The 21,553-nt window shown below is 33.6% G+C and overlaps 1 protein-coding gene across 2 annotated transcripts in view; it reads right to left on the minus strand.

Moving 5' to 3' along the window:
• LOC118184901 (transmembrane protein 248-like) overlaps positions 1-21,553 on the minus strand; it is a 71,926-nt gene that overhangs the window by 15,129 nt on the left and 35,244 nt on the right. For both annotated transcript variants that reach the window (XM_085810474.1, XM_085810473.1), the window contains exons 3-4: positions 12,644-12,974; positions 4,252-4,393 (exon numbers count right to left, since the gene is read on the minus strand). In XM_085810474.1, coding sequence (XP_085666600.1) covers positions 4,252-4,393; positions 12,644-12,974 — 473 coding nt within the window. The remainder of the gene's footprint in view (positions 1-4,251; positions 4,394-12,643; positions 12,975-21,553) is intronic.

The raw sequence follows: 21,553 nt of genomic DNA on the forward strand, positions 1-21,553 counted from the left end.
TGCCCTGTTACACAGAGACCCATCATGCATGATGGGTGAAGCTTCCACATCCAAGTGAAGCTTCAACTTGTCACATAACAAATTAAGGTACCGACTGCTGTTCATCGTGGTTTTAGATGGCAGGAAATATACAGCATCAGTACCAGATGCAGACATTGCACCCCATATCATCTGGCTGTAAGGTGCTTCACTGTTGGAATCGTATATCTATCATCATATCTTTTTCCAAATGGGCGGCAAATACATTTAGCATGTGCAGAAAATTGCAGCACACCTGACTCATTGGAAAATAACACTGTACTCCACTGTTGTTTGGTCCAAATCTGATACTGTCTGGCAAATGTCAGTTGTTCCTTTTTCATATTTTCAGTAAATTGAGGTTTCCTTGCAGGTTTATAGGGAAAAAAAGCCATAATCTTTAGTCAAGCATCTCGAAATAGTATTCGAACTCACGTTGGTACCCTTTGCACCAGAGAAGCTTTAATTTTATTGCAGGAGGTTGTTGGACATCGAGTGATCATCCTTCTTATAACACTATCATCACGTGCACAAGTTTTTCTTGGGCGACCGCTTCTCTTAAGATCTGTATAATTTCCCTACTGATAGATTGATGCACGCCTGTCTTGCTGACATTTACCTTCAAACCCATTTCATGTTCAGAAAACCCATTTCACGTTCATTTTTGCCTGTTTTTCAATAGTAAGTGAAGGTTTTTTACCCATTACAAGAATTATACAACAGTACTGTGTAAGCAAACTCCAATAACAAACTACTGATAAATGAGACCACGTTATATTTACAGCAGTAGAAAGCATTTGATGCAATTAACTCGTGAGACAATGATATCATGTGTGAAAACGGTGAAATCTGTTAAAATACAGAAAAACGGCTACTGGTCTTAAACTTTTGCACATGACTGTACTTCAAACAGCAGTTAACAATCAGCAATTACACTTCAAACTACTTAGACACATGCAAAAATATGCAGTGTATCATAAGGAAAAAAGTTTCATTAATGAATGATGATGAATGACGATACATAATTCATCATAAATAATGCAAAAATCTTGAAAGAGATTAAAAAATACAATTACATGACTTAACTGCATAAAAAATTACACTCACTTCCAAAAGTTAAGCACGGAGAGGAAAATGCTAATTTCCGGAAGCCAATCAGAATTGAAGAGGATGCAATTCGTAGATGGAAGTATGCAAATATGTTAGGTAACAATCACACTTTCATGTCAAGAAATGTGCAAAGAAGGCAGTCTTATAAGAAGCCAGCTTTATGAAGGGTTACAGAAGTTGATTCTAAACGCTGATAGAAGGTGTTTAAAACTACAATTTGTTTTCATGACATATGTGTTTCTATGACTTCCAGAAGACTGGCGTTCTGTGAGGCACATTGAAGCAGGACAGTCGATCACAGATGTTGCTCTTTTCTACGGTGTTCATCATTCTATAATTTCATGTTTATGGAAACAAACCACACAGACAGTTGTCCGAAGGTCCGTAGCCGGTCGCCCAAGGGTTACAACCCCTGCGGAAAATCGATATATTGCTATTGTAGCCAAGCGGAATTGCAGAGCGACCTCCACACATGTGACAACTATAGTTACAGCATCCATTGGTTAGGCGTCGGTGAAAGATCGAATATTGCATTACATTCTTGTACATTCGGACCCTCACCGATGCATGTCGACAATCACAGATATGCTCTGATGTAAGTAAAAAAAAAGAGGAGTATATGTACACACTGTTATTGCAAAAGGAAGTGTTCCACAAATATATGCAAGGGTAAAAGCAAGGGCCTCTTGTGCAATTCAAAATGTCATAATTGCAATAAATAAGATTTGAATCACGTAATTTAGTAAGTTTTTAACTTCTATTATTTTCCTTTCTCATTTTGAATGTACTGTGTGTTTTAAGTTCTTATGTTAAGTCTCAAGAGCATTTTTTCGCGACTGAATTATGAAGAAGAAAAAATAATATTCATATATGTTCAACATTCACCATTAGTACATGGTGAATGTCGACATTTACTGGTGTAAGTCAGAAATAAGAGTATTTGGAAAATATTTCGGACATACACCAAGAGACTATGCGAACGTTGACATTCGTCAGTGAAAGTTGACATTCTCCAGATTTCAGTGTTTCACCGTAACATACGTATATACAAAATTCATAACAATACATTCTCTCTATAATGGACAGACTTCACTGACATGTTTCCTCTTAAGCACTAAACTAAATGTTTGCTTTTATTTATATAAAAATTACAAATTCTATGTAAATACTGATTCTATATCAATAGATTTTGCACAGAAAAAGGAAATTTCTTAATTAAAGGTTGTTTATGAATGCATAATAATATTTTAATGAGCAACTGTGCAGTACATTTACTAAAAATTCTAAACTAGCATTGCTTCCCATTAAAATATTACACAATTAAAATTTTTTAGCCTGAAAATTTAAGACTAACCTTTTCCTATAATAAGCATCATAAGCATTTTACAGTTAATTTATTATGATGATTAAGAGAATTCTGCCATTAACCCATCTACCAATAAGAAAAAACCATATTTGGTGATTTATCATATTTCTAAGTATTGTGAAACAACTTTGTACCTGATTAATAAATAAGCAACAAAACAAACAAAAAAAAACTTATAATACAGTGGGTACCTTATAAAATAAGCGTATTCCATTCTAGGATGGTGCGCTTCATGGATATCATTTGTCATCAATATAGGCCATTACGGGAAAAATATTTTTCTGTTGTTGAACCAGACTGTAAATTGCATAGTTACGTAAAAAAAAAAAATTAGAGAATATTTAAAACACCATCAAATTTGGAATGCTCAACATTTACTATAATTTATTATTGATAAAATAATTTACGTGTACTATATGTAAACATTATCTTAGTTTTTTCATTTACTTTAATCTGAATCTTTCCAGTATTCTGCTAGGTTGCAGAATGGAAGATTCATCATTATCCTTTTTTGGAGGGGGGCAGAAGGAGGATTCCAAATCTCAGGCTGTCTATAGTGATTACTAAGAACTTTGCCTTTTTATGAACTTATTATTTTTAATCAGTTACTATTGAAGATGATTTTCTCTCATAATCATTGACAAAGCCTTTTTAAAAAATTCATCTTGCCATAAAAAAGACATTTCACTATTAGAAATAATTATAATAACCTTGTTATTAACCATTTCATCTTTCTATCAGCTATAAAATTGCCCAGATTCTCTAGAAGTTCAACTTTCAGATCGCTTTCTCACTTTTCAGTACAATTCATTGTTTGATTCTTAAAGATCTTATCGCTTATTTTAATTCTATGGGAACTGATAGCACTTAGTTTGTCATACATCAGCCAAACTACAAGACCATTACAGAATATGCATGTTATGTTCGAAAAGGAGAAGTAAACAAATCTTCAATAGTCTATCATATTTGGATAATTGATACAATTTTGGCTTTGATTCTCCAAAAATTATCCATGATGCTTCTTCAGTAAGTAAAATGGATTTCTGCTTTTAATATTCACATAAGTTTATATTCTTTAATTTATGTCATTAATTTCAAGCCAATCCCAATCCTTCTATAATTCTAATGTCATAGTGTTTCATAACTATTTTACTTGGCAGATGGTACACACATGCTCACTGTGCTCCCACCACCACCTTTGATATAAAACTGGTTGTTGCCCCTCTCAAAACATTTTTATTTTTTGCCCTGAAGAAGACTTATGTTAGATTATCTCAAAATCAATAGAGTCATATTCAGAATCTATGATAAAATAAGGTTGCTTTTTTTTGGCCTTGTTCAAAATTTTATTTTGCCATGTTTCTCTTTCACTTGACTCAGAAATATATATTGAATATAAAATATAAATTGTTTGCTCTTCTGCTTGTTTTCATTTTTGTTTACTTACATATATTCATTTTCTCTACTTCAACACCACACAACAAAATGAAAAAGGAATAAAAAATGAATTTCATATTTGCCGAGTTGATAATATGTCATGATATTTGCATGTGGTTCATAATGCAGGACTCAGCCTATCATGAAGATCATTTTTTCAGCCTGTATGTGAATTCAGTGTGCAAAATGTTTAGTGTGTAAGGCATTTATGCTATGAAGTACTACTGTAAATCTAAATTAAACATTTCTAAAATCATAATAATACTGTTACAAGGTACGAAATGATAATTTCTTATATTAAACAGAATGTTTATACTCACTTTGTTTCAGGAAGCAAATCAGCAGGCAAACTCATTATCAGGCAAGCTTCATATAGAGAATGACATTTAGCACCATCACAGCTGCTGTTATTCAATGGTTGAAAAGATAAAGAAATATTGAACAGCAAGGAAGAATATTTACCTGAAACATTCATCAAATGCAAATTTTACATGAACAATTTTGAAAAAATAAATTGCTTAACTTTGTAAGCTATGCAAAACATTTAATAAAAAGTGACAACTAGACACACACATATAACTGGATAATGATAAGAGAGAGGTTATAAGAATATAGGAATATCAATTAAAATACTTTAGGCAAAAATATACCCACAAAATGAAATTTAACTGCATATAATTTTTCAATAATTAATGTAAAAATCTTATTTGAACAAACACATTTAAAACTGCCAGGTGAATAAATACACTGCTAGGAAAATTTAAAGGAACTAAAAACTCGCATAATTTAAAATTATTTTGCAGCTAAAAACATGAAACTTCCTCCAAATCTTTGTTTTGTGAATCTTGACGTATCTTTTTATCTGCATCTCACAAGCAGAATTCAATATTTCTGAAAAAAATAATTTTACATAAGAACATAAGAAATGTGATATAAGCTGAGGTCAGGAAAAAATGGTCCTACAACTTTTTAGAGATACATAGAAAAAATTAGTAACGTATGTGATCATCCCTAACCGAAATACAAGCTTTACAGTGAGTTTCCATGTTGTGTATTACATTATCCAGGAGTTTCTGCTGTAATGCAAAGTATATTCATAGTAAATGCATTCAATGAATAGTGCTTTGAATTTCCTGAAATGTGCTAGGCTGGAACTGCAGTGACGCAAGTTGGCATCCTAGTGAGTCTTACACAACTTATCAGATTCCTTCATCCTCAAGATAATAGGCCACTCGCACAGTGTGATGATCATGACGATAAGAATAATCATTCATTAGGAGTTAGGAGTAAGCTATAACTGATTGCATTCTAAACAACTTGACATCAGGATCAAGAAAGTCATCTTGGTATAATTCAGCATTTACACTTCCACTTGTAAAAATATGTAGGTCAGTGCAGCCACTGAAAATGATTCTCTGCCTATACCATGATTCCACCACTTTTGTACCGTTGGTTTTCATGAATGTTTCAGGCTAATTCCATGTGTTTTACTTGTTCTAGATTGTTATACCTCTGGAATTATTTGACAAATTAAAAATAGCCTTATTAGTAAAAAGAACTCAGCTTTAGTCCATAATACTTCAATGACAATCATTTCTGTGCCTCTAAAACAAAGTGCTTGCTTCTTCCCTGCAGTGTGTTTTTGGAGGATTTTGTCTTGAAATTAGAGAATGTATCTTATTTTTTCCGATCATTCTCTTTTATTTAGTATCGAGCTAAAGACATAGGAAAAGAAAGAAGCCAAAGTGCACTAACATGGCACCAAAAATGCATGGTATGGTTTTAATGGAAAACTATGAGAGGAGTTCAAAAAGTAATGGCACATTTGCAATTTCTCTTTCCAGGGGTTGGCAACACTGCTAGAAACCAGTACTGAGTGAGTGTAGTTGGAACCACTTAGGGACAACAGTCGCTCATATTCCTGCATTAATCGTTGGAGTGTAGCACAGCATTAAACATAGCAGCTCCATTAGCGATCTGCATCAAGGAGGAAATAAGAGCTTTATATTCAGAAGGTGTGAAACCTGCAGACAGTATTTGTCAAATCAAGCACAGTACGGTGACAGCTGTTTATCGTGAAGAAAGATCTACGAATAGATAGAGTCCTTCAAACAGGCAAAAACTTCTGTATGTGACGAGACAAGATCAGGCAGGCCATCGATGTCAATCATGGAGGACAATGTGAATGTCGTTTAGAGTACGGTGAGGGAAAAGCAAAGAATCACAGTGGACGAAATCGGCAATACTTGAAACATCAGCCATGGTTCAACAACATTCACATTGTCCTCTGTGGTTGACATCGATGGCCTGCCTGATCTTGCCTCGTCACACAGAAGTTCTTCCCTGTTTGAAGTGCTCTATTCATTCGTTGATCTTTCTTCACGATAAACAGCTGTCATCATACTGTGCTTGATTTGACGAATAATGTCCACAGGTTTTTTTCAACTTCTGAATATGAAAAGAGAATCACTGCTCTCATTTCCTCCTTGGTGCAGATCACTAATGGAGCTGCTATGTTTAGCACTCTACTACACTCCAACGATTCAACTAATGCAGGAATACCAGTGACATGTTGTCTCGAAGTAGTACCAACTACACTCACTCAGCACTGGTTACTAGCAGTGTTGCCAATCCCTAGAAAGAGAAATTGGAAATGTGCCCTTACTTTTTTAATTCCTATCGCATAAATATTTTTCTTTATTTAAATTATTTTTGGAACTGGAAGTACCTGTGGGCAATCAACAACTGTGAACATAAAGGCCTCTTAAAGACTTTTATGAACATGGTGTATGTGTGCATATATCTTTTATATACATGAGATGTACTTTTGGGGGAAATATGAAACACAATTGAAAATTGAGCCATGGGTAAGAAAAATGTTGCTTAGATGATGACTGGTGCAAAAATTATAACTGGTTTGATGGTTAAAACAGCTAGCTTTCTTATTTTGCACAGGAGCAATTATTCAGAAATATATTTTTGCTTGCAACTGGTACACCACAAGAAGTGCTAAATGCAGAATATGCAAGATAAAAAATATGTAACTCTGAATTGTACTTTAAATTAGCAATAGCTCTTTAATTCATATTTTTTGTTTTGACAGTTTCCCCATCTCTATTTTAAAAATAGTAATAACTTTTTCAAAACTGCATTAGATTTGAAAATTAATTTCACATTATGTTATCTTAACCTTCTGCACTGCACATAGTTCTTAGCTCATCAGAACAACAAAATTCTTTTATATAAGTACTGTTTTAATCTAATTACACTCTTTCTCTGCCTATACTTGATAGCTAAAAGACATCTCTTGCTTAGCTGCTTCTATTAAAAATGTTAAGGCATCATATCAAAATTGTGGGAGATGCAGACTGTCCCTATGGTGATGCACACAGCTTCGATAATAGGTTGATAAAATTTATTTTATCACAGCCTTCTGCTTCTCAAATTTACTGAAAGGCAATATGAGAGTCAAATTACAGTTACAGATTTATTCAATTACAACACCTATTAAGGTGATACATGGACCGGACCCAAATGTCAGCACGTTCGGCACCTTTTGGCGATTTCTCGCTAAAACTGCTGCCAGCTTAGCAATATCTCGCAAAATTACTGAGATACTCATTTACTCAATGTTAGATATATTTTCCCTGTATTCTCCCTTTTCTCGCATAGTTTGTCTCTTTAGATTTTTCATGTTGCATTACACAGAAAAATACAACAATTTCACATATAATTGCACTAAAATCATCTACTTTTATACAGAATTCATATATTGTTATGTGAGTGAGTGAGAGTGAGATTTTTTGGCGCAAAACCAAAAATGATTATAATGCGCCAAAAACGAGGTAGATGAAATCATGAATGAATGATGCTTTGAAATTGCTTACCAAATCCAGAGGATGAAGTCTTATATAAACAAGGTAAAAGCACACATTAAAATACAAGACACAAATCTTCAAAACAGATTACATTAGATAATAAAAGCCAGTATCTTTTAAATAATAAAATAAATTACAATTGACCTCTCTACCGATTAAACAGTCGAGAGGTAAGTCGCAGCTATTAAGATATTTCTGAAGAAGATTATTAAAACTTGGACACTCAATTAAAATATGACATACAGATACACAAATATTACAATTTAAACAAATAGGCTCATTTTCAGCTTTCAGAAGATAGTTATGTGTCACTCTAGTGTGACCAATCCTGAGGCAAGCCAAAAGAACTTTCTCCTTCCGATTTCTATTAAAATCTCAACGCTCAATTCTAGGCTTTACACTTCTCAGCTTGTTGTCAACTTGAACATCCCAAATTTGCTGCCATCTTTTCTTTGATGACATGACAGATACCTCTGAAAGGGATGAGGTGATTGGATGGTTCAACAGCAGATTTCGCTGTGACATCTGCCAGCTCATTTCCCTTTATTCCTGCATGTCTGGGAAACAGGATTTCATATCCACGACTCGTTAAGTTTATATGCATCTTCAGAACATCCACTATTACAGCATTTTAAGTGTCGGAAAAAGCTCCTAACGCTTTTAGCGCACTATACGAGTCTGTACACAATATGAATTTCTTGCGGCAGAGCTTTGAGATGTACAAAAGATCATAATAGATTGCAGTTAGCTCAGATGTTAAGACTGAGAAACTGTTGTACAAACGTCTGCCCTCTACGTGATCTTCAATTACAAATGCCATCCCAACATGAACATTTGACTTGGATCCATCTGTATATACTGGAAGATAACTGCTATATTTATGCCTGTGCTCAGCAAAAAGTTGTCTGTAAACGATGTCATTAGTGCTTGCCTTCACATGATAGTTGAAAACATCAAGAAGCTGAATCCGTGCATTTTCCCAAGGTGGGATTTCAAAAGTCTGCGCTGCTTGGGGGCGCATATCAGAGAGGGAAAGTTCTTCAATGACAGGGCGAACTCTTAAAGGAAAGGTAGGCACACAGGATGGACATGTTTCAAATAAAGTATTACACACATTATCAAGTAAGCACAACTTATTAGGATGTTCAGGTTGTGATAGAATATTAAAATATAGCAAAAAGGACAATTGCTCATGCCTCAGATAAAGTGATGGTTCGTTAGAGTCAACATACAAGCTCTGGACAGGAGAAATCCTGAAAGCTCCTGAACAAATCTGCAGAGCTTGATGGTGAACAGGATCTAGTTTTAACAATACTGATGACCAAGCAGATTCGTAAACAACTGAGCCATAGTCCAGTTTAGAGTGGACAAGCGCTCTGTAAATGCAAAGCATAGAGCAATGCTCTGCACCCCAGGAGGTGTTTGCCAACACTTTTAAAATATTCAGTGTTTTTAAACACTTCTTTCTGAGGTTTAAAACATGCGAAAGGAAAGTCAATTTTCGGTCGAACGTCACTCCTAAAAATTTTACTTCAGGCGTAACTGGAATAATTGTACCATTCAGATATAACTTAGGCTCAGGATGAAGACCTCGCTTCCTACAAAAGTGCATGCACAAAGTTTTCTGTTTCAAAAATCTAAATCCCTGTTTGTCTGACCATTCTTGGATCTTAATTCACAGCCATCTGCAATTGCCTCTCAACGTATCTCATGTCTGCCCCTCGACAGCTAATCTGTAGATCATCAACATATAGAGATCCCAAGATGGTGAGAGGAAGTTCTTTTAATACAGAGTTTATTTTTAAACTGAACAGGGTTACACTAAGCACACAGCCTTGAGGCACATCCTCTTCCTGTTCAAAAACATCCGACAAAACAAAGCCAATCCTTACTTGAAAAGTTCTAGTGTTCAAGAAATTCTAAATGAAAATTGGTAGGTTGCCACGCAAGCCACTCTCATGAAGATCCTGAAGTATACCATATCTCCATGCCTTATCATAAGCTTTCTCAATGTCAAAGCATACTGAGACAAGGTGACTTCTTACAAAAGCTTTTCAAATGGATGTCTCTAAGAGGAGCATGTTATCTGTGGTTGTTCTCCCCTTTCGAAAACCGCTTTGATAAGGCAATATAATATTATTCTTTTCCAAGAAGTAGACTAGGCAGCTGTTTACCATTTTTTCAAACAGCTTGCATACACAACTCATAAGGGCAATTGGCCGATAGTTGGAGGGATTCCTTGGATCTTTCCCTAGCTGAGCCACAAGGTCATTTAAATCCCGTTGATCATTGTGCTCATTAGGAGGCAAATAAAGAGAAACAACTAAAACTACAATATGAAAATTTACTTGTACAGCGACAACTTGGAAAGATGTCATCAAAGGAAAGGAACTTGATGGATAGTCCAGTGAGGTGAGGAGAGCTACACCTCCACTGGCACACTCACTGGCAAGGTTATCCTTCCTAACGAAAGAAAACCTCCAAAGTTTTGCATGTTGATCAGGTTTCAGATTTCTCTCTATTGCCAGCACACAGGATGATAAGCATTGATCCTAGCTTTGATGTCAAGGACATTTCGGTGGAAACCACGACAGTTCTATGAGATGAGGGTGGCTATTATGATTGATGTTTGTTCTTTCTGTGTTGCTTTTAGTTTTGTGCGGAAGCAGATGTATGGGAACTTCCAGTCCCCCTCTCCACTTCCATACTATCTAAATCTACAGATTCAGAAATCATTCCATCTACAGAACTATTGCTGGGGCTTCTATTTTTGTTAACTGCTTTTGGAGGGACATTTTTTGGTTTGCTTTGAATAATTATTTCTTTATTTTGTATAACGTGCATTGGAGTTTCCTTTTTCTTGCTTGCAGGCTGCTGGGTTTTATTTGATGGAGTCTGTGTACTTATTGAAGTTTGGTTGGCAATAGTACGTGTTGATTTAATGGCACTGGCATATGATTTGTTTGATTGAAGCTGTGTGCTTTGAACTAATCTTCTGGCTTTGGCATATGAAATGTTCCTAGAAACTTTTATGGTCTGGACTTCCTTTCCTGATTTCTATTTTGGACAGGAACGAGAAAATGCTGGATGGTCACCCTTGCAATTTATACACAATGCGGCAGCAGTGCAATTATCGCTATCGTGACCAATTGACAAGCATCGAGCGCACGTCAAGTTGCCACGACAGGACATCTTGGAATGGCCTTAGCACTTGCATTGGAAGCATCGCATAGGGTTTGGAATTAAGGACAGGACATTAAGGTATCCAGCCTTAATATTCTTAGGCAGTTCAGGCGATTTGAAGGTCAGGATTATGTGTTTCATGTCAATCAACTAACCTTCCTTACGCATCTTGATCCGCTTAGCAGCACTGAAATTTTGATCGGCTAGCTCGGAAATGAACTCTTCTTCAGAAACAGACAAAAGGTCGACTTCCAAGATTATGCTCTAGAAATGTTAAGTGTTTTATGTGCTGACACAGTTATATCGATTTGCCCTAGCTTGGTTAATTGTTAGGAGGGAGGCAGACTGTACAGCCAAAATTGTCTCGATAAGCAAATCTCTACATCAGAGATGCTTTATGTTTCTTGGCATAGAGGAATGAACATACTTGTGAATTACAAATTGAGATAACTTTTGAATTTCGCCAGAAGGACTTGAGACTTCAAAGAAATGGGGGTAATTGTTAGGGTTATTTGCATTGGTACGAACTTTTTTAGCAGTAGGTTTTTCAGAATTGGTGCTTGGAGTGACAGAACTGACTTCAAATTCTTTGATTAAAAATACATGAGAATTAGCCATATTTGAAAGAGAATAGATTCCGGTCCGACGGCCCCTCCTACCATGGAGCCCAACAAGGGAACACAGAATCCTGCGCTAAGGCTAGCCAGAGCTATACGCAAACTGAAGCCCCACAGTTGGCTTTCCCAAAAGTAGGTACTCCCGAGAGCTTATCCCCAAGCCACTGACACAAGGATTACTGACTAGCCGATTGACACCCAAAGGACGACTAAGGTGCCTCCCATTTAGCTGAAGCAGAGGCCAAAGCAGTGTGTTGGGGACAGCACCTCACCCCTCAACTACCAGGACCCTTCTTTCCAGCGACACGAGTTTCCACGCACGGCAAACACGTGGGCAGTTTGCTTGCCACTCAAAAACAAGAGACAAGGGCTGTTCCAGTTTCTTATGATGAGCCCCAACCTCCGAAGAGGGAAACCACAAGGAAGTATGCAAAGAAAACGTATCAGCTCAGAGGAGAGGAGACGCAAAAGAGGATAGATCACTGGGGCTCCAGGATCGTGACACCCGTCTCGCCAAGAAGATGATCCCCTGAAAGGCTAGGGTACCTCGGGATTGCCACACCCGTACTCACAAGAGTGAGCCCCTGAGGGGCCTATATTGTTATGAATTGTTACAAATATATATACTGAATTTGCTTTGAAAATTTAAAAAGTCAAGCACATAAAGTAAAACAAAAGAACTGCATATCATATTTAGTGAATATAAAGTTCATTAAATATGATAATTATACAAACAATAATGAAATTAAAGTGCATCAGTTAAATGAATAGAATGTGAATGGCATGCATATTTTGCATATGCACATGCACTTGTAACAGCATGCAGAAAACAACAATTTTCACCTACAGAAAATGATGGCAAAAATTTTTAAAAAAGATTATATATTATTCAACTATAAATCATAGACACAATTCAGATTTAATTATAATGTGATTTTCCTTAATTTCTTAATTTAGTTTTAGTTATCTTTATTATTTTACATTAAATTACATTTTCAGAATTTTTTAGTATACCAATACAAAAGTTTGATTACCTGAAAATCCCAATAATTTCCCATTCACACCGCCCTTCATATAAACAGAATCAGATGGCAATTTTCCACGTAATCCAAATTGAACTTTAACAGCAATATTTACTAATGTAAACTTATTCAGATCATCCTCAGTTGCTCCATCAACGACATCAGACAACACAGCACTTATACTTTTATCTACAATATGTGAATTGGAAGAGTTCCAAGCAGAATCTGTAATGCTTTTAAAACCTCCTTTCTTTTGCATGCCTCCATCATTTGTAGGTCTTGTATCATTTTGAAGAGTACACAATTTTAAATAAGATATCTTCTTGAAAAATTTATTCCAATCCTGTAAATAATTAAACGCAACATATCACATACAGTGAATTACTTATCACACAACAAAAAAGATAGTATATAAGCTTTAATATTTGTCATTATTTTGTATCATAAAACATATAAATAAAAATTGGTAGTGTACCTTTAAATTTATATATTACACTATATAATTCCATCCATGCAAATAATCTAAATTACTGTGTTGTTACATAAGCAAATTGAAATCAAGAAATCAGTTTTATTCATATAAAAATATATAAAAAAAAAATTCATTTTACAAGGGGGATTCAAAAATTAAGTTACAAAGACTGCCAGCATTTGCCAGGCTTGAACAAGAAGGCACATGTGCAAAACAAGCATTCGCATGTACTTGTTTCTACACAGCTTATTCAGTTATAGTTACAGTAAATAGTATTTTACAGCATGAATGTATAATGAGCTTAAGAGCAAATGACCCTATGGAAAATTTCTATTTGACATAATCAAAACTTGCACAAAGATTAATATTTAACTTTCACCAAACTATTTACTTTCCTCACATGATCCATGCATGCATGTCACAGAAAACAGGATTACAAATGTTTTAGAACTAGCACAGTAATGGACATTATGCATAATGTTTTATGTTAAGAAACAAGTGATTTATCATCTGCAACTAATTTTATATTATCTTCAAATCATTAAAAAAGTCCTGATGTTGTTTTGAATTAGAAATGAAAAAATCTGATGTGTACACACACCACGACTTCTTTGTACAGAATGTTAAATTATGTGCATTTTTTACTGTATTTCATTTAAACTTATTTCCTTGAATTTCATTAGGGATCTATTTCTCATTTAATTAATTCAGTTTTCACTTCACAACAAGGCAAAAATACATAAAAACTCAGATATCTTTACTAAAAATTGAAAAATATAAAACACCAAATTCAGTTAGAGCAATTGAAATTTTTTTAACAATTAAAATAAGAGTTTCTATGCAAAAACAAGCAATTTGGCCAGTGGGCAGCAGGCAGATTTTTCGGTGCACAAAACTGAAAGTTTATTTTTGGTCTCAATCGGCCAAAAAACGTTGAAGGTGCAGAAAATGATTTAATTCACTATTCTGCAAAGTTTTAAATGTAAACAAATATGGGTGCTATGGTGAAAAAAATTAGCTGCATGTAAACAACTCTTAAATTGTTGATAATTCTACAACTATTGCATGAAGATTAACTAAAGGCATAAAAACCTTAACCGGAAGATAAGAATAACATAATTCATTCATTTTTTGAAGCAAAAAATTCACAATTTACCAACATATAAGAATAAAAAATCTGATGTGTACATCACACGACTTCCTTGTACAGAATATTAAATTATATGTATTTTTCCTGCATTTCATTCAAACTTATAAAATTCTACTTCGTCGATGGGCATAAACTCCCACAGAATAAATAAAATTAAAATTCACTCTATTTATTTACCATAGTGACACTATCGTACTAGGTTTACTCAACAGCGTTACATCTCAGTCATTTTATAACTCAGAATGCACAAAAATTATATCGTCTGAAGAACTATCTAATCGTTGCCACATGTTCTATTCAAATACTATAAAAAATCTTAAATTATGTATAAAAGAAATTAAACAAATAACAAAGAAACATTTTTTCACAGACGATTCAGCGCTGCTTACCTAATGCACATGCGCTACTCGTAAACATTCTCCTCTGCCCGAGTCAGACTGGCAACAATATTTGGTTCTAATATGAAACACTTATTTCCTTGAATTTCATTAGAGATGTATTTCTCATTCAATTAATTCAGTCCTCACTTCCCGGCAAGGCAAAATAATAAAAACACAAAAGATCCTCATTAAAAATTTAAAGCTATAGAAAAACATAAACACCAAATAAGTTTTAACAATTAAAAAAATCATATAATTAAAATTACAGTTTCTGCACAAAAACAAGCAGAAGGCAAAAAGGCAGATTTTTCGGTGCACAAAACTAAAAGTTTCCTTTTGATCTCAGCAAAAAGACAATGAAGGCGTAGAAACTGACCTCATTTGTTGTGGACGCCGTGCTGAGTCAATATATGGAATTATTTATAAACTTAAATGATAATTCCAGAATGTATTAAGCATGGTTTAATTCGCAATTATAAAAGAAGACATTATCTTTGTTGTTGTGAGGCTTAGTTTCTCTAGATTAGCAACAAATCCACTACTCTACTAAGTTTCAAATGTAAACAAATACGGCTGCTATGATAAAAACATTAGGCTTAGCCCCCACTTAAACAACTTCTAAATTGTTCATAATTCTACAATTGTAACATGCAGGTTAACTAAAGGCATAAAAACCTTAACTGGAAGATAAGAATAATGTAATTCAATCATTTTTAAAGCAAAAAATGCACAATTTACCAAGATATAAGAACAAAAAAAACTGAGCTCACGAAACTGAGTAACAGAGTGGATTACATACATGTGTGTGTGTGTGTATATATATATATATATGTGTGTGTGTGTGTGTGTGTGTGTGTGTGTGTGTGATATTTTAGCAGTCAGGCACATGAGTTCCGGACATTGTTGTGTGGCTGAGTGTTAAGGCAGCATCCAATGACGACAAAGGAGGATTTCACTTTTTACTATTCCATATCTTTATTTCAATTTTCACTTCAGATCATTTTTACTTTAGATAAATTCTCCAAATTACATATTCAATAGTGATTTTTAAACTAAGTAACATTAAATTTAGACTTTCTGCGTCATAACTATTCAAACAAAGGAAAGATGGGTTAAGCAGCAGGAGGAGAGAAGCAATCTGATACAAAATGGTGCGATTTCATTATTTATAGAAGCGGTTACATAATAGGCTGGAATGTTCTCGAAAGTACTGGTCTAGGGAGAAGATCCTGAATTGTAGAAAGTTAATTAAAGGTTGCTTGTTTGCATAGAGCAAAGCCATCTTATTTTTTATATTTTACATATACATATATATATGTGTAATATATATGTAAAAATATATTTATATACTTTTGGTGCGGACGATTACAATCAAAAAGGGAGGTGCACATCTACATGTTATAGCAGTCCCACATACAAAATTTCAACGTTCGGAGCCTATTTGTTTTTCAGTTATGCGAGATACATACATACATACAGTCGCCACAAAAAAAATCTCTTCTGAATCCATTTTAAATCAGTTTTATAATTCCCATTTGGGGAAAAAAAAGAGGCCTTTATTCTGTCATCTGTACACATATCATGCAAAAACATCGTTAAATTGTATTCGATAGTAGTCAAAATCATATTTTCATTGAAATATGGTACCCTGAATTTTTTGTGATTACAATACTTCTTTTATTTAGTACAAGAAAATAAAAAGTAGATCTCCTGACAAGGAAACAGTTTTGATATTTTGACAAGAAGTAAATAATCATTTTTTATCAGTTAAAATATAAGGAACAGTGCAATTTTTATGGGCATTATATCTGAAATGCAATCAGATTCATCATACAATTACTGCAGTGAATGAGAGAAATGCAATGTTGCATCTAGCAATAATCAAATGATGTCATCAGTTCAAACATCAGATTTGACATTAGAAAACAAACAGATTTGACTAATACTGACAGGTAAGAAAGGCCATCAATAATTATCAGAGAAGAATTATGAAAGCTAAAGAAATTGTTCACGGCAGTACCTGAGTGACTGGCTCAGAGATTGCCAAGAAATTAGGTATCTCAATATGCAATCTTCATTCAGTCATCCATTTTGATTATTGCAAATTATGTTCCAGATGTGTTCCTTATTCATGCACACCTGAAGCAAAGTTTTGGTTACCTAGACTTTTTCCAAGATTAATTTACAAAAGGTGATCTACGGAAGGTGTTTGATTTCTTAAGCTGCATCATTATGGGCAATAAGACAGAGGCACATTATTTAACACCACAAGCGAAGGCATTACCTATCGAAAGGAGATGCACATCATCACTTATGTGAAACATTTTCAAAGTTACACTATAAGCAGGAAAGTTCACAGCCACTGTCTTTTTTAATTGTAAAAGAGATTTAATGTTCACTCTTTATTACCAGAAGACTGAGAAAAGCAGTGAAAAAATAAGAAGAGCAGAAAGCTATGCAAAGATGCCATTATTCACAACAATGCAACTGCACACAAGACATGCATTACACAAACTTTACTTCAAAAAGTCTGACAGAATCTAGCATCCAGTTCAAATCTTATGTGCTGCAACTTCTATGGGCTCAGAAAACTGATAAAACATCTGATAGAGCCGAAATTTGCCGTTATTCACAGCAATGCAACTGCACACAAGACATGCATTACACAAACTTTACTTAAAAAAGTCTGACAGAATCTAGCATCCAGTTCGAATCTTGTGCGTTGCAACTTCTATGGGCTTAGAAAACTGATAAAACATCTGAGAGAGCAGAAATTTGCCAAGGATGATAGCTTCAAAAAAAAAAAGTTCTATACTGGCTCTATGACTATGAAGATTTTCATTACTGGGGAATCGAAAATTTCACAGAAAATTTAGAAAACAAGTGCCAACAAAAACTGAGTGGCTATGCTGAAAAACCACTGTGGTGTATTTCCATCATACTGTAGTGACAATGTTTGCATTTTTAATACTCTTCATCAATTTCACTTAACAAGGTGCTTCTCAGTGAAGGTCATTACAATATTGCACTATTATGGTTGTGCATATTTTCCGCACATATTTAATATATGCAGAGCTGCCAACCTTGAAATCATAAAAACAGGTAGTTTTCATGCTCTGCAACACCACTATTTCAAAGGAACCCAAAACTGATTTTGATTCACTTCATAAAGCATTATTCAGATTATTGAATTATTTGTAATTTAATTCTGATATAAATTGTATTAGCATTTAATTGAATATTCTAAATTCTTTGTTCTTTTTTAATTTTTAATTTAATCCTGAGTAGTGAAGGAACCCTTTTTTTAGCAAAGTACTTTTAAATATGATGAAAATAAAATTAATACCTAATGTAGATAGTATTTGCGTGAATAAATGTAGTAATGTACCATATAATGAAGTAAACAGAATCAAATACATATATTAAGTGATTACACATTGATTGGATCTTCATATAACAATTTAGAAGTGTCTACACTAGATCAATATAACTCAGAACAAATGAAATTTATTAAGACAAAGATCAAATAAAACTTGAATAATCAAATAAATATTATAATAAGGAAAAATACAATTCAGATGAAATATAAGTTTAATAAAAATTATTATGAAAATCATTAGATGTGGGGGAATAGAATTATCCTATTTTAAGTTTCATTTATAGCTGGGAAACACTTTGCTTAATAAAGGCTAAAAATTAAAAACCAAGAAATTAGGTGATCTACCAGATGGCCAGAAAATATGATGAAAACCAGGAGAGTTGGCAGCTATGAGTGTACGCTGTCCAGCAAGATTTTTCTGACCACCAATAATCAAAATATAACTTAACTTTTTTAATCCTCCTGTTTAACAGTGTGCCTCTTTCTTTCCCAATATGAAATGTTTATCAATATTTTCAAGTCAAATATTAAGTGAATGAATTTACTTCTGTTTGATTATTGTGTCAGTAGCAACTTGACTTTCTGAGAAATAATTGTATATAATAATAATAATAAACTTGTCTATTGATTTTCTTGGTAAGTTTTTCCATAAAATTCGAAGAGAATCTATTATTTGCTGCAATTGGTAGGATGTATTGATTTCATTTTCGTTAAGGTGTAGAACAGAATCCTCAGCTTAAGTAAAAATATAAAGCAGCTTTTTTATGTAGATGAAATGAAAAAGAATCATAAAGGATTATTGCTAAATTATAGAGTGACAGTTGGCTTAAAACAGACTGTAATCTGAAGAATATTACCATTTCTTAGAATCAAGATATTAAATCCTATTCTTAACTTCTCTATCAGCTATAAACTGTAGGTTGGGGAAGTTTTCTGAGATAAATGAAAACAGTAATTTAAGTTCATCCACTGAACGCATGGACCTTATAAGAGATAGACTAACCCAGTGGGCGGGGCGCACGTCACCGACATGTCGGCAAGAAAGAGTAGGGACGATCTGGTTTACTTTAACACTGAAACCTATGGCGTTTTTAATTTTTAAATGTGATATGTTGTATAGTGATGAGATTTTGAAAGCCATAGTTTTCTCCAAATAGGACTTAATATATCTCATTAAAGCACTTTTTACTGCATTTCGTGCATTTTTCCCCACGCGTAATTCTTGTACAAACATCTTTACTTTGGTAAAATGGTAAAAACTCTAAGCACAAAATTTATGAACTTAATTTTGCGTAAAAATAAAGTAAAATTAAATAAGATTGATAGTACATGGTGATTTGAAATAAATAAAGAAAAATTAAACAAGATCTGATAATTTTTTTAAAATTTAATGAACATTTTCAGGCAGTGATTTTCCAAACTATAATAACATTACAAAACGATCATATTTATTTGATTATATGATCATTAAATTAATATCATTGAAGTGGATTAGTTATTTTAATAATTCATAAAATTCGGAGCATAAAATTTTCTAAGCGTAATGAAGGGAAAAAAAAAAGATAAAATAAAATCTAGAAGCATTCTTTTTTTAAAGTTTTGTGTGTTACCTATATTAATTGAATATCATGTTCCTTGCCTGTAAACCACATACATTTGAAAACAGCATATCTTTAGAATTTCCCCATGGGGATGAAACTGTTATTTTCCGTAGAGTGCTCACTCTGAACTCGTTGAGTTTGTTAATTAAAAATTCGTTAAAATTTTACAAAATATGAAATAGATTAAAACAAATTCGAAATTCGGCCGTCCAGATGCCCATGTTCAGGTGGAGGATTACATTATTCAAAATTTGATGGCTCTAGATACTGTCGTTTTTGTCACAGTGCAAGAAACATACATATATTCATGCAGATTCTTCATTATTTAATTTCTTTATATATAATACAGGGCGATAGTATTTGGTAACAACAATTTGCAAGGAGACATGGACATTTATAGTAAAACAGCGCAAAATGCTGCTTCGAATCTTTCTAGGCTACCGCCCCTTTGCGCTAATAAATTAAATTAACAGTAAATTTTAAAAAATCTTATGCAGAACTAAAACTAAATTTAAAAAAATAATCGCTATAAAATACATGCAAAATTAATTATTATGGTTAAATACAATTTTAAAATTAGAATTAAATGTATAAAAATTTTTAAGGAGTCAAAAGTGTTTATCACTATGATGTATTATAAAATATCATTGAAATAAAATTCATTTATAGAAATAGTGCTATAATACTCATCTATAATTTTAAAAAAGAAGCGCAATTTAGAATTTTAAACAAAAGTTTCAAATATTCGTTTTTAAATATTTCAGTATTTTTTACTTATTTACACTAATAAATGTATAAAAATTGCAAGAGAAAATTGCTTGTTTGAAATTTTCTATTAGTTCAGATTTACAATATTATTTTCTAAAAGAAATAGTTACAAATTTCCTTACATCATAAGAAAAGGTAAAAAAATGCCCAGCCCTGAAAGCATGCAATAGCTTTATAATTATTTGGAACGTTAATTATGCTTGATAAATATGCTAAATTTTTAAAAATCAATCTCAATTTCAAAAATAAAAATATGTAGAAATTCTAATTTGTGAAATGAGGCACTACAACTAGCTTTTTCTTGACAATTATACACGCTGCAATAGGCAACCAATGTTAAATTTGTGCAAGTCGTCCCTACTCCTCCGGATGTGATCAAGGTGACAGCCGGCAACGCCTCAGACGAGGGAGAAAACCTGTTTGGGTTAGTCTACTTCTTATAAGGTCCATGACTGAACATTTCTATTTGACAAAGATATCATAAATTTATCTCTTAAGAAAGATTTAAAAAAAAAAAAAAGGTTTCAAGATGAAAATAATGACAAAAAATTTTCTACAGACGCCTGTCCAAACAGTATAGTGGTTAGGGGAGCCAACCGCGATACCAAACGACCTGGGTTCGAATCCCAGAGAAAGCATGGTTGTAAAGCTGCATTCAGATGGCGGCATAAAGAGGATAGAGGCATAGCCATAAGGGCATAAAATATGAGAATTCTGTTCATACCTGCAAGACGGCGGTCCAAGCTGTGGCCAATGAGAGAAGCTAAATTTGCGCATGTGTGGATGTATGTATCTACACCTTTCGCGCACTGTTTTCCAGCTCGAATGATTTCCCGCGCTCCCTATGCTTATTTTCGTTATTTTGTGTCATGGCTTTTTCAGCTCACCACAATGTTTTACTGGTTCAACAGAATGCTCTTTTATCTGCCCTTCTTATAAGACAAGAAGCAACCGAAGAAGGTAAAAAAAGAAAAAGAAGAAAACGGTCTAGAGATATTTTTTTTTTTTTTTTTTTGAAAGACCAATACTTGGTTGGCACATATTTCTGTGAAAAGCAGTATGAAATATTTCTGCATTGTACTGTAGTACTCTCTATACTAAAAACATGCACATGCATATTTATACATATAAAACCTTCTTCAATTTTTATACATAATTTTTCTTAGGAGAAA

Source organism: Stegodyphus dumicola, chromosome 2, assembly GCF_044657685.1.
Source record: "Stegodyphus dumicola isolate Sdum_Otavi_A_Nest chromosome 2, ASM4465768v1".
NCBI classification, from domain to species: domain Eukaryota; kingdom Metazoa; phylum Arthropoda; class Arachnida; order Araneae; family Eresidae; genus Stegodyphus; species Stegodyphus dumicola.